Genomic DNA, 15,402 nt, shown 5'->3' on the forward strand with positions numbered 1-15,402 from the left:
TAATAAAACCACAATTTATATAATACTACTTCTTCTGTCTCATTTAGTTTCATACATTTTCATATCATTGCTTGATACAGATTTCAATATTTTTATAAAGGTATAATTATATAATTTATTTTTAAAATTTTCTTTATCTTACTAAAATTTTAGATTTTAAATTTTCAATATAAAAATTCAAAAAAAATTACAAAAGTATATAGAAATACTAAGATATATATCCCGTCTTCGTGTCCCTTTTTACTTGTCACTTTTGGTATTGTGCTGGTCAAATTGACCAAAATTTGACTGAAATTTATTAATAATTTATCAATTGAAAAAAATAAAAAAATATGTCACCGGAAATAACTTTTAATATATTTTAAAATGTAATTTTCAATTTTTTAAAATAATAAGAGGTAATTTATAATCTTTGTCAAAAGTTAGTCAATTTGACCAACAAAAATAAAACAAAACAAGACAGCTAAAAAAGAGGGATTCCTCGGGCGACGGAGGGAGTCTAGAATTATGTAGATACTGTTTAAAATATGAACTTCGAACTTCCTGGGCGAGGAAAATTTTCGAAGCGACGAGATACTCGACTCCATAAGGTGAAGACAAGACAGTTAACTTGGGGAATCGGACCAACTTAAAATTACCAAAACACGCAAAAGCCGCGGTTGTTTATGATGATGACAATTGGCACCAAAACGAATGAAAGGCGTCCACGTATTCCAGGGCACTTGCTCGTCCAGGAGAAGCAAAACAGAGATAAAGGACGCGTGTGAGTTGAGATGCAGACCAAGACACAACCGCACCCGGAACTTTCTCGTATTCTCGATTTCTCGATCACAATCTATAGTATGAGCGGAAAACAACGTAGTCGATTATTTCAACATCGAATTTCTTAATAAATATAATTTTTATTCAAACTCTATAGTAAATCAAATCAATTTTAAGCAAGTTCGAGTTGAGTTTGTTCACGAACGAACGACTTTGATATAGTTTATTATAATACGCAAGTGCTGTTGCGTCAGTTTGTTTGACATGTCGTTGCGAAGTTTGGTAAGGGGTTAAATATCAATATGGTCACTGAAGTGGAGGTCATATATCACTCTGCTCATTAATCTTATCGGGGTCTCATTTCAATCATTAAAGTCACAATAAATATCAATCAAGTACCTCAAATTTTCAATTCAAGGAGTAAAAATATTATTTAGAGAGTTTGACACATTATTTTTAAATACTACCACAACCAATTAAAAGGTTATAGCTTCTAGCATTTATGACAATATATTCAGATTTTATCAATTTTATATAGTATTTATTTTTAATTAAAACAAAAAATTGTATTTATATAATAAAAAATAAATAGTAAATAAAATTTAAAAAATCTAAATATATTATCATAGATAGTAGAAGTCATAACTTTTTACTTGGTTGTGTAGTATTCAAAAATAATGTGTCAAATTCTATAAATAATATTTTTACTTCTTGAACTGAAATTTGGAAGTACTTAATTGATATTTATTGAGACTTTAATGAATGAAATGAGACCCCAATAAGATTAGTAAGCAAAGTGATATATGACCTCCACTTCAATGACCACTTTGATATTTAACTCGTTTGGGTTTGGTAAGGGGTTAGTTGGCTAGTCTGTAAACAAAGCAAACGCTACGTCCCAAGACTCAACTAGCTCAGCAATAGCAATTAGCAAACGCAAAGCTGCCCCATCACGCGGTCATGACAAACCGAATCGGTTCTTAAATTTAATAAAAATACTAGTTTACAAAAAGGATTTTATATCAAAGTAGGGGTGGCAGTTTCGGGTAACGGGTCGTGTTCGTGTCAGCAATCGGGTCAATTTCGAGTCGATTTCGGGTCAAGCTAAAATCACTTAAAATTGAATAAAACTGAAAATTGAAGTTATTAGAAACGAAATTAGAATTTCGGGTCATGTCGGGTCCATTTCGTGTCAAAACGGGTGATTTTCGGGTCACTTTCGGGTTTTGTCTCAGTAAATCGGGTTACGGGTTTGGGTCGGGTTCGGGTCGGGTTCGGGTCGTGTCTGATATTGCCAGCCCTATATCAAAGGGGTCACTCATTCTGCTAAAAAATCTCACCTAGACCACTCATTAAAAAAACTATATCATTTAGACCACTAAATTGAGTATATATATCATCCTATTTGATGATGTTATTGTAATTGATAGAAAATGTTAAGTTTTTAAAATTTCTGACCCATTTTAAAGTTGACGTGTTCATCAACGTTGCTTCCGGCATGCATCCGACATGGCATCTAGAATAAAAAAAATAAAATTGATTAATCGGGCCAACCTAATAAAAACATGTAAGTAGAATAAAAGGCCTTAATCAAACTATTCATTCAGGATAAAATGAATTTGGGAGGTCATAAATTCGACCCCTCAAGTTTGAATTAGGACACAGTTTAAAAACTTAACGTTCTTCGTCAATTACCATGACATCATCAAAAGGAATGATATATATACTCAATTTAGTGGTTTAAATGATATGGTTTTTTAATGGGTGGTCTTGGTGAGATTTTTGAACAGAATGAGTGGGTCTTTTGATATAAAATAATTTATATTTACGAGCAGTCAACTGAACTTCAAATAGCAGTGTCACTTGTTTAAAGTAGGTTTGAGTAGTTGACTACTAAAATTTTATATTAAATATATTTTTATTTTTCAATATTTTTCTAACATCATTACAATAAGTATGTCACAATATATGTATGATTGGATATTCAAAAAATATTATAAATTTTTTAAAATATTAATTGATTTTTTAAGAAAAAAAATTAAATTTTCACGAACTACTCGACTCAAACTTGAATTGTTCACAAACAATTCGAATTTGATATGGTTCTTTAGGAGCTCGAATTAGACAACAAAAAGAGTTCGATAAATTTGACTCGGTTTGTTTATTGTCTTAAACTATACTAATATACTTGTACAAAAAGTCAAAAATAGAAGAAAAAACATCTTGTGTTGTGATCAAACAACTGAGAGCATCTATAATGATGCTGGCTATAATTTGTGGTTAAATTGAACATGTAAAACATTGTGTTTCGCTGATATTGGTTATATTAGTTGGCTAGTAATTTTTCTGTAGATTTCTTCAGACATGTAGAGATTCGACAAATATAGTTATTCGTAGGAGGTTGCTAAAATTATAGACAACTTGTGGAGATGGTTGGAGTATGATATTTTCAAGACATTGGCTATATTTTTTATTTTTGATATGTCATTTCACTTTTTAGCTTCACTCATAAATGAAACAATTAAGACACATTTAATACCCTCAATTAGTGACACAATTAACACCCTCAATTAACATTATAATTAAATTAACATTATAATTAACGCCCTTCTTTCTCGAGATCACCTAACAGACCCCTCACTGATCTTAAACAACCGTCGTCGCTATCATCCTTTCTCGCTACTGTTGCCCTTTCACTCCCACACGCAGTTGTGTCTATGATATCCAAGTTTCAGAATCGCAACTCGTTATCTTTACCTTTTAAGAATGTCCGATCATTTAATAAACGGGTTAACACCGAGCATCTCAAGGACCTTCTCTTGGTCTATTATAATTGCCGGTCTCGCTTGTGACTTGAGGAAAAATATTCTTTTAAAAACTCTACACACGAATATTTTGAGGTGTAATATAATAAATTAATAACTTTAATAATGTTTGAATTTTGATAACAAAAAATTTGACAAAATTTTTGTAAAAACTAGAAAGCATCCTTTTTTCACAAATTCTATATTTTCTAATAATAAATTCTATGCCAAACATTGATATCAGAAAAGCTATTTTAATTTTACTAAATAATTTTTTCCATATCTTTTTTGAAAAATATTGATCCTGGTAAGTGGTGAGCTAAATTACTCCCTCCATTCTAAATTAGATTAGCTAACTGATTTTGAGCACGTAACTTAAGGTGCATTGATCGTCTAATTTTGAAATTATTTTTTTCAGTTTTTCTTTTATAAACAAAAATTTCATATTTTAATTTTCATTTACAAAAATGAAATTCTAAAAATAAATAATATAATTATGCGGTGAACGGACGTATGCACGAAGTCGAACTACGTCGTCTAATTTGAAACGGATTAGCTTCTTTCAGTTAGCCTAGATAATGGGCTGGGCTTTCTCTAGGCAGAGACCCATAAATACAAGGAATTTGAATCACCTTGACAAATTTACATTTCACTGATCATTCCTCAGTCAAAACCCTAAACCCCAAAATGCAGAAATTCATATCAACATATTCTACTACAATCTCAAAATCAAAAGCTCAATCCCCATTAATCCCTACATTTCTCCTCACCCAAACAAGCCCTTATTCCCAATCAACTTCAATCCCAAAGAAACAACAAAGAGTAAGAGACCATGGCTATGACAATTACATGGAAGTTGAGAAGAAAATGCGCAAAGTCATCAAATTTCAGGACCTCATTCTCAGTCACCCCAATTGTATGATCGCAAGTTCTCGTCTTGATAATCTTTCTCGGCGTCTCGGATTTAAACAATTTGATGCTGGCAGGTTCTTGCTTAAATTTCCCCATGTTTTCGAGATTTTTGAGCACCCGGTTCAAAGGATTCTTTATTGTAGGCTTACCCGAAAAGCGATTAATCAAATTGAACTAGAAAATGAGGCCCTTATTGCTCAAATACCCGATGCTGTTACGCGGCTTAGGAAGCTTCTTTTGTTGTCGAATAATAAAAGACTTAGGCTTGAGCATGTTAGGATTGCGCGTAGAGACTTGGGGTTGCCTGATGATTTTGAATTCTCGGTAGTTCTTAAGTATCCTGAGTATTTTAGGTTGTTTGATGCGGATGAGACTAGGAATAAGTACATTGAGGTTGTGGGGAGAGATCCGGATTTAAGTGTCTGTGCGATTGAGAGACTTAGGGAAAAAGAGTATAGGGAGAAAGGAGTTGATGCTGAGAATATTAGGTTTTCGTTTATTGTTAATTTTCCTCCAGGGTTTAAGATTAGCAAGTATTATAAGATTGCTGTTTGGAAATGGCAGAGGCTCCCGTATTGGTCGCCTTATGAGGATGTGACTGGTTACGATTTGAGATCTCTGGAGGCACAAAATCGCATGGAGAAGAGAGCGGTTGCAACTATACATGAAATCCTGTCGTTGACCGTTGAGAAGAAGATTAGTTTGGAGAGGATTGCACATTTTAGGATGGCTATGGATTTGCCCAAGAAGCTTAAGGAGTTTTTGCTTCAGCATCAGGGAATTTTTTATATATCTACGAGAGGGAACCATGGGAAGCTTCATACTGTTTTTCTTAGGGAGGCTTATAAAAAGGGAGATTTGATTGAGCCAAATGGTTTGTACTTGGCTAGGAGAAAATTGGCTGATTTAATATTGACGAGTCCTAGGAGAGCTCCTATCGATAGTGAATTGCTTAGTTACAGGACTGATAGAAATGACAGAGCTCGGAGCTTTCAAGAAGACCATGTTGAGACTGATTTGGGACCTTTTGATGATCAAAATATTGTTGAGCAATGTGGGCAAGTTGAAGGAAATTCTGACTTGGACGTAGAATGTGAATCTGACTACACGGATGAGGATAATGGTTCTGATGAATTAGCCGATACATAGGATGTGGTCAACTAATATTATACTTGAGGACATGAAGATAAGTGATAACTAAGGAATGGGAATATTAAATATCATGTGCATGGGTTACAAAATTATGTTGAAATGGGAACTTAATCTTCATATCATGGCCCATAAACCGGGAACTAAAACATTTGGAGGATATGATATTCTGGCATCAAGTATTCCTCTTTTTTTGCTGTGACGTATGCCAACATACTATGTGGGCATAGTGCAGTTTTTTTAAGTATAAATCTGGTACAATATCTGTTAAGGTAAAGCTGCCAAGGTGGAACAAAGCTACTGGAGACGGCTTCTTTAACATGTACGCGATCTGTGTTTACATTCACTATATTCAGTTTTCAGTAAACCAATCTTATAATTATATGCATATTGATCGTTCTTCATTTTTCAAATTAAATATTCATGAATAATTTTTTAATTTCAATCTTTACGTAGTTTACATTTACAAGGCTCCAGAGCACGACACAGAGACTGAAAGTGAAAGTCTGAAATAGCGTTAGCTCTATAGTTAGAGACTTATTAAACTTTATATATGCAACCGCTAGTATCTCATTTTTCTAATGGTGTATTTGATTTGCCTACCCTGCTTCTATTTTTAAAACTAGAAATATTGAATTGATTTCACTCTGTGTGTCTGTTTAGCTTTTTTCTGCTAAATTCGTAGCTTTGCCCACCAAATAAAGGGACTACACATAGAATTCTTCTTGTAGAAGGTTTATTTGTCTTGTTTAGTCTTGTAGAGTAAGAAGCTTGTATAAAAACTGTATGTTTTAGACATTTAATTACTTGATGACAGATTAAATCAAGTGAATAGGATAAACTAGAGAGATGCCACGTCTTCTAGGATTGCAACTAGCAAGTAGAAGAGAAACAGCCAGATCTAGAACCACCACAAATTGGAAAATTCTGTTAATTTACCAGCTGTAGGTTTTGAAATTGAAGAATCTTTTAGGCTCCATTTGTTTGTTAGATATTGTTTTCCAGGAAAATGTTTTCTGACTTTTCTTGTGTTTGTTTGAACTCTAGAAAATTTATTCTAGGAAAATATTTTTTTATGTGTTTGTTTGATGAAATCCTAGGATTTTTTTCTCTCTTGCTCAGGAAATTTTTCTCGAGAAATTCTCAGGAAAATCATCTCGAGAAATTCTGGGGAATATTTTCTCGGAAAATTCTCAGGAAAATTTTCTTGTGTAATTCTCGTGAAAAATTTTCTCCCGATATTCTTGGGAAAAAATCTCTGCAGTTTTTTTTCTGAAATTTTGTTTGAATAAAAACATTTTTGAGAAAAATAATTTGTTGGCATATATATTTTTCATGAAAAACATTTTCCGTACAAAATATTATATTGGAAGATATATTTCAATAAAACATTTTTCAGAAAAAGAGTCAAACAAAATGTTTTCCAAAATCAAGTTATATTCTATGAAACAAATGGAACTGTACCTCTAAATATTGTAATAGTAAAGTTTTATGGGTCATTATAGTTTGCCCTAAACAAAATTCTGCTATTTTTCTGTGGATTTTTGGTGGAACCTAATCTGCCCGTTCTTACTATTCTCTGACAGTTTCCTAGTCTTAAGTTTAAAATTTAAAAAGTATAGGGCAGGATATAGGGACATCCTGTGTGCGTCTGGTTTCTTTCACCTCCATTTTCAGTATCTTATTACCTTTGTAGTATGTCTGTGTTGGCAGATTTGAGCCTTTTCTCTATTAATTTGAAGCTTACCTGAAGATTTTTGAAACTGATCCGGCATCTGAACTCCTACCATATAAAAGTTAAAGACATTGATGCACTTCAGCTCATTCCTTTTCTAGGTGTATGGCCTTCTGACGGACAGCCTTCGTACTTAGAAACTTGACAAGGTTGCTTTTAACACTGATTTTTCAAATCTTCTAGCTTCCTCTGACGTTGATGGCTCTGGGAGTTTGGTTGTTTTCAGGCTTAAATGTGACAACGAGAATATATTCAATGAAGTCAAATTTGAGGTGGCGATGTGTTCTCATAAATAGTACTGCAGTTCACATCGTGGCAAATAGGGCCATACTACTTTTCATATATAACACTTCTAGATTTATTTGTGAAATTTTTAATTGTAAAACTTGAGTTGAATGTGCAGAAGTGATGGCACTTTTGAGGCTGTTAGGTTTATAGGATTGTTATACTGTTATTGCAGAATATAAAAGATTTCTCAATGAATCCTTCTAGAATTGTATACATGCAGTATTGCTTATTTTGCCGAAGATGTACATGTTATCTTATGCTCAAAAATGAAAAAACTATGGTTTTGTTAATGACTTCAAAATTTGAAACCAAGGCCATGTTTGTTACTAAGGCATGTCACAAAAGTGAGTAGCACTAAAGATGTACTTCTATCTATCTGGTAAGTAATTGCTAAGAAGATTGGACGGAATCACAAGCCAAATGATAGCAGATTCTGAGATTGAAAACTCATATTTCAGACAAATAAATTTGTAGTTGACCGGTGTTGAATCATAAAGGTGATTGTCCATCTCTTAACACACTGTACTAATCAAAAAATAATGACCATCTACTGTTTTAACTGTAGTTGACAGTCAAGGACTAACTTGACCAAGAAAAAACCAAATAAGGAGCTTCCTGTAATTGACTACTCTCGCATTTCATTACCAGATTCTGATTCGTCCAAAATCTCCAACTCCTCCGGCTGCTACACCTTACGCAGAAGATTACAGAGAGATGGTACCACAGATTTTTCAACTGCTACAAATATTTTGAGAAATATCTTAGACTCTGTTTGTTTGTCAGAAAATATTTTCCAAGAAAAGGTTTTCTGATTTTTCCTGCGTTTGTTTGAACTTTAAAAAATATTTTCTAGGAATTTTTTTTGTTTATTTGATTTTTGAGAAACTATTATACAGATTTTCCTGTGTTTATATTTATTTGAAATATTTCAAAAATAATTGATTTTTTTAAAAATAAAACATTTTCCTCATTTTTCTGTGTTTGATTGTAAGCACATGCCTCTCTTTCATTCTTAACATACCTCATAGAGCTCATGAGAATGGCAATTGGCTCGTGAAGATTACACAACCTTATGCTATCCAAAAGAGATAAAATTTTATTATGTCAATTCTGCATGCCTGCATATCAGATTTAAGCAATGTGAATTGTTAAGAGCCACTTTAAAATCGAACAAGAAAGACCATAATTTTTATATTCTTTTTCTATATCAGGAGATATCTTTCTAAATAATTTTGCATATCAGCAATGGTTAAAGTCCCGGATAATACAACACTACATTACCATACGATAATGTCACAAGCAAAGGCTTACCAGAGAAACATACCTATGTTGAACACATCACAACTACATGTTTTATTTAGCAAAAAAAAAAAAAAAACTACATGTTTTCGGGTACTGCTCCAAATCATCTGCCCTCGGTAGCTTGGTGCCTAAGTAGTTAACTCAGCATCACAAGAAGGTAACAGTTAAAATCTTGCAACTCTTCCCAGAAAGTGTAATGTTCAAGTAACGAGCACAACAGAACATTAATATGCATCCGCATTTAAAATCCCGAATGAAGAAGACCAAAGTTAAAGCATGAATGATAAGGCATACCTAAGTATATAGTATATGTACCTTAACTCTATCATTTATTTTGTATATGAAAATCAATATTAAAACATCTAAATATATGTAAAGTGCCGCAATGAGCATTCATCACAGTTTATCTAAACTACAAGTGGCCCACGAGAGGGAGCATCATCAACTGTGTTCCATGATTCATCAACCAAAAGAGACCCTAAACCATAGCAAAAAAGAGAGAGAAGAAATCAATTACAACAATGACACCAAAAGCTCTGATCCGCAGGAAATAAGTTCCTGAACCAGATATCTGTCTAAAGGCCTTATAAATCATAAAACTAAACTCCCAAGCCATTGCATACTAAAATCAGGTATAGAAGTTAATTCACTATACAAGCTAAACAGAATCAAGTGCAACAATGATACCAAAGGCTCAGGTTTGCAGGAAATAGGTTCCCAACCCCAGATCTCTATATAAAGGTCCTGCAATATCATCATAAATCATAATACTAAATTACCAAGGGCATTTCATACAAAAATCAGGTATATAAGTCAATTCAAATAATTAAAAATGAACTCATCATGTAAGACAGTAAAACTAAATGCCAACACCAAACCCAACGAATTAACTTTATGCCTGGAACATTTTTGAAAATTGTGCGCACTACAGATGCACTCTGGCCACAATACAATCAAAAATTCTTCCTCCTCCCACAGGTTGGAAAAAATGTCAACAACCAGCAAGTTGCTCTGTTTGAGCTTTTTTCTCTCTCCCCTTTCACCACTACTTTTGATCTGCCATACATATTTTAAATGTGGTCACTACCAATGTGGCTGCTATCTTCCAATCATTTTCACCAAGTCCTCAAATTGGCACATTCAGAAAAGCTAAAACAATCCTAATAGTTGTTGCAACTGTAATATAAGAAACGTATGTAACATAATGATGACACAACGTATAATACTCACTGTTACGACTTCTTATTGTATGATACAGAGCAACTAACTTTTGATTGATGGGAAAGACACCCATATAAAAATTGATTATTCGTCTATGGATCAATCGCATTCAAATTTCAACAAAAAGATGGGGACAACTAATATCTAGGAGATCTCTTATAATGTTTAAGTAAACAAGTTTTATAAACTTTTAGAAGGATTACCTGATCCGATCAAAAATGCCAAAAGAAGTGTCCTAATAGACTGTATAACTCTAGGTTAATGTGCTCTGAAGGGCAATTAGAAAATAGCTTAAGAAGACATCAAGCAAAAAATTATAACAATTAGATAGGTGCCTTGACTGATGCATGAACTGTTGCATGAGGTGCTATTTTTATCTCAAACTAAGCATAGTCTTGATCAAATAATGGCAAAAGAAATATATGGTTATAACCCTAGTCTTGGTTTGCTGGTCCAGTAACTCTAATACATACTCCACATTTAAAGATCGGGACTCTCCTAGATCACCTTTTCTAATGTTCTTTTACAAGAAAGAATTGAAGCACTATTGTTATGCTTATATGGAACTTTAGATATCTCTTAACTAAACCGTGAACAGTACTATTTGGTTATGGTAGACAATCAAATTGTTAATCTCATGCATTTTTTTTGTTTTCAGTACAAAATCATGATTTATAATATGTTTCCAAATCTTCTGTTATTATATAAGTTTGCTTCTAAAAATGGATATTTCTAGCGGAAGGAAAAAGAAAAGAGAGAGGCTGTTTTTGCTTGGCAAAAATATAATAGCATCAACTCATTAGAATATAAATTTCTCTTACAAACTACATCTACAGGCAATTAGGATAAATAACTTACCTAATCGCAAGATTCTTGTATTATCTTCTCACTTAGTACTCATTCTCTCGTGTAACTTCCTATTATATAAACATCTACACCCAAACTCTACAATTCTGAAATGCACAAATATGTAACTTCCTATCCATAAGTAAACCTACACATATAGGCTCTCACAGTCGTCCCCAACTGAGTTCATTTGCAGCATCGGAACAACATGTGACAATATTGGCTTTCCGCGTGTATATATATAAGGAGAAGACAAGAGGATAAAAAGATGTTATGAGGGATGTATGAATGCAATGCACAGTCGCCAATTTCAAAGTGATGAAGTACCAAATATTTTCTTCTACTTGTATTTTGTAACAGGCTAACTGTTTTCATATAAAGCTATATTAAAAACGTAAATTTATTATATTTAAGTAGGATAGAAATAAGTTAACCAGGGTATAACAAACAAAATGATCATGCGACATGACCAAGACGTGATGTCGACCAGCACCCTGCATACCACATACCAGGGTTTCACGCAAATTTAAAGATTATAGGCATATATATAGTGCACACACCAATAAAATCTTACTCATTTATGAGAAGTGCACTGCATGTTATTCAAATTTAGTAGATTAACATTACTGAGGGAAACTTGTCCCAGCACAACCTAATAGATTCACATGGCTTAGAACTATATCAATTCTATGGTCAGACTGTAAATGAAAATATCAATTTATGGCCCTAGGATGCAGACACAACCTTCCTTTAAGTGACATGAAACAACTTCTTTTAGATGAAACTGTTTGATCTCATATCTAATCTTTGTACATACACACTAAGTTTGTTCCATCCCCTTACTATACCTCATGTTGCTCCACGAAGTTAAAAAGCAGTATGTGATCAGAATTCTGAAACAATAATTAAAACATAATTAAAATAGGCTACAAAAGAGTAGCAGTAGCTATTCTTATATATATTATGAAGCTTATACAAGGTATCAAACAAATTGTTACAACTTATCAACTCCAAAATACTAACTGTAGGCTCTATTCGAATAAAGTTACAGAAGCCAACGCCTACTCGCCTAGGCCAAGACCAAATAGGTGGACTATCCGAGTAACCGACCACGAAGTGTATACAGATAGCTATGTTGTGGCGGTTGTGGCCCACGTCAGCAGCCATCATTGTGGCTGATCTTTGCTTATTTATAGCACCGGTACCAGTTAATGCAATTAATGACAGGGGCATCAATTAAAGATAAAACCTAAAGCTTCAGTAGGCACAGGTTTTAAACAGAAAGTAACATGTGCTTCTAATTTTACTACTGTATATGAACCATCTGTATTCTGTAAGGAACATTAAATTTCTTTGAGAAAGGACTACTCAATAGGTTTGGTCAGAATTCCTTCTTATCCATATGAACATCAAAATGCAAAAGATGACATATATAGTGATGTCAAGCACATAATAGATTTTTTTGATTTAAATGAACAATGGAATCACAATTCTGAAAAGGAAAGTCCATGCCAATAATAAACTAAAAACAATCATATATTAAGCCAAAAGGAGTTAGCGAGAGAAAAAATAAATATACTTCTAAGACCAACTGATACCTGCACAAAATCCCCATCCTTTTAGCTAAATGTACTGTCTTTTCCAGAGGCTGGCTTTGCTTTAGATGACTTCTCAGGAACCGCCTTTTGGTCAGCCTCTTAGTTACTGATTATGCTCTTGCTGTTGTTGTCTTGTTGATAAAACTGACGTAGGTAGCTTCATGACAGATGTAGTGGTGGCAACATTTGCTGGCCAAGAATACCCATACAATGATGATTTTACATTATACAAGAACTCGAATCAGGGTACTTTGAAGTCATGGCTGGTTTTGGAAAAGTCAAGCGAAAGGAAATTAGTAATCACAATATCAAACATTTCAAAAAGAAGACCAACTACTGCAATCATTTTATCATGTCTAATTTATATAGAAACTGTATGGTGACATCCTTCCCACCAACATAAAGAATTCAGGAGGCTAAAATAGCTCCCATCTTGCCTATAGTACATTCATGCTTATTTAAAAATAATTTTCTCTAGTCGCATAATCAACCGAAATAAAGCACGATAAGGTATTAAGAAACACAAGCAGACACTGCTACACCAGAATGTTCCAACATGAGAAACCAAGCTTAACCATTGCCATAGTCATTGCTCTACAAAGCAGTAATTTCACAAAATGCATTTCAGGTTGCTAATTTCAAAAGCAAGCATCAAATTAACTTTACACAAAATAAGACTAGAGAGTGCAGACAGTAGATGTTGGGGATAAAAATGCAACCAGAGGTTCAACTAATTTGATTCTGACTTGTGCAGTTGCACTCAACCAAATAGTGACCATAAATGGTAAAAGGCGAGCCTGTGTATAGATAATATAGATTGATACACGATGAGAGGGTTGCAATTTGAAAAGCTTTATGAATGCAATAGTCAATCACATCAAGATACAAGGTGTAGTAATGTTAAATAAACCTAAATTGATCACAAGCAGTGACTACAATATTATTGTCTTAACCAAATTAATTCAACCACCAGTACAGGAGACACCACTTAATGGAATAGATAATCTAAGGTGAATGCACCCAGAACATCAATATTATGCTGACTTCTTATCTGACTCAAAGATCCGACGAGATCGAATGGCAAAGCGCCAGGTATAGTAGATTGAATTTTAATATAGTTTCTGCAATCCCAAATTACAAGATAAAAAGAATTTGTTTGCAGGGACGTAGACAGCTAAGAGTATAATCTGGAGTTATGAATTAGGCTGAGCATTCGGTCGGTTCGGTTTAAAACCGAACCGAACCGAAAAAACCGAAAACCGAAAACCGAATTAGACTTTTTTCTGAAACCGAACCGAACCGAATTATTATTTTGGACCGAACCGAACCGACCGAATTATTTCGGTTCGGTTTCGGTTTCGGTTTGAAAAAACCGAAATTTTTAAAACAAATAGGACAACTCAGTCTAGCATCTACTGATTTACATTACAAAAGTACAGTGAAGTTCAAAAAGAAATAAAATGCTTCCCATCTCAGATTTTCAAGCTGCATCTGCACGACATAGAAGCTAGTCTTAGATAGTTAGATTAGATTAGAGATGAAGAATACAAACTTGGAGTTTGAGTTACTGCCTCCAGGAGATGAAGATGAGAAGATTCGTGTTACTATGATTCAGATTTGTTTCATGATGGAGAGTTGGAGGCTAGAGTTTGGGTGGGTCGGAGAGCCCAGGAGATGAGAGAACTGACCAGTGGGATATTAGATTCTAATTCCTGGGGTTATCTTATCTGTATATATGTAATATATTATATATTTATTTTTGATTTAATAAAAATTTCGGTTATTTCGGTTTAAACCGAAATACTATATCAAAAACCGAACCGAACCGAACTTCTTTTCGGTTCAAACCGAAAAACCGAAATAACCGAAATTTTCAGAAAAATGAAACCGAACCGAACCGAAATTGTACGGTTCGGTTCGGTTTTTCGGTTTCGGTTCGGTTTTGCTCACCCCTAGTTATGAAAGGGCAAAAGAGTTGCAGCGAGAAGATTGCTGTGATTGCCAATCAAACTTTACACAATAAATATCGCTATGCTTACCAGAATTCTACGAGAAGAACACACAAAGCTACATCTAAGCTTTTGCCGATATTAGAATCCTAAACCGCCCTACAGAGAAGCGATGTTGAAGAACAAATATGGAGGAGTGTGGGGGAGACCGAGAGTGAAGTGTCAAAAGAAGGCATATGTATATGATACATTATATCATTCTGATTAACGGATGAATAACGGAGACCTAACACATCTGACGTGGCTGCCTACTTGGAACAATATGACTCAGAGAACCCATAAGTTGCAGTCTTGTAGATAACAGATAGACAGAGAGATTCCCGGAGATAAAATATAAGCAGAGTAAGTAAGTTCAAATATGATTAGAAAGTTACCTAGCCAAAAAAGTAAAATATATATGATTCGAAAGTTCATTTATTTACCCAGTGTAATGAAGGAACAAAGGTGATCTTACATAGTCTCCTATACCAAGTTCTTGTCCTGAAAGAGAAGAACATGTAAAAATCTTCATGACAAACATGTCACAGTTAGCAGACCGCTCAGAATGTATGTCCGGATTCGGCACCAGCACAATTTGGTAAGATGTAGTATACATATTAGAAGTGGCAGCACAGTTGTTGCATTCTACAGTTTGAAGTTACCATTACGCTAGAGAAACTTCCAGCAATTTGATGTTGCTGTTACCTCCACCTTGTAGGTGTTCGATCTTTTAAATAGAATCTTCATCTGTCGCGTGGCTGGAAGTACATTTTCCAGTGCTGCCAACATGACAGCTA

At 34.0% G+C, this 15,402-nt stretch overlaps 1 protein-coding gene and 1 long non-coding RNA gene across 6 annotated transcripts; one reads left to right on the plus strand and one right to left on the minus strand.

Moving 5' to 3' along the window:
• The first annotated feature begins 4,195 nt into the window (after positions 1-4,195).
• Positions 4,196-7,828, plus strand: LOC108215878 (protein ROOT PRIMORDIUM DEFECTIVE 1). Of its 5 annotated transcripts, none has more exons than XM_064092672.1 (2): positions 4,196-5,949; positions 6,084-7,828. In XM_064092672.1, exon 1 carries the CDS (start codon positions 4,254-4,256, stop codon positions 5,625-5,627), a length of 1,374 nt encoding a protein of 457 aa, XP_063948742.1. In that variant the 5' UTR covers positions 4,196-4,253; the 3' UTR covers positions 5,628-5,949; positions 6,084-7,828. The 5 variants fall into 5 exon arrangements, with proteins under 5 accessions (XP_063948742.1, XP_017243973.1, XP_017243974.1 ...); XM_017388484.2 differs by having other exon boundaries at positions 7,324-7,828; XM_017388485.2 differs by having other exon boundaries at positions 7,341-7,828.
• A 171-nt stretch (positions 7,829-7,999) lies between these two features.
• LOC135152415 (uncharacterized) lies at positions 8,000-14,573 on the minus strand. Its single transcript, XR_010291530.1, has 4 exons — positions 14,170-14,573; positions 12,618-12,880; positions 8,672-11,912; positions 8,000-8,385 (listed from the first exon to the last, which is right to left on the minus strand). It is a non-coding gene; the product is annotated as an uncharacterized LOC135152415 (long non-coding RNA).
• Between the last annotated feature and the right edge of the window lie 829 nt (positions 14,574-15,402).

The sequence above is a fragment of the Daucus carota genome, chromosome 4 (genome assembly GCF_001625215.2).
Source record: "Daucus carota subsp. sativus chromosome 4, DH1 v3.0, whole genome shotgun sequence".
NCBI lineage: Eukaryota > Viridiplantae > Streptophyta > Magnoliopsida > Apiales > Apiaceae > Daucus > Daucus carota.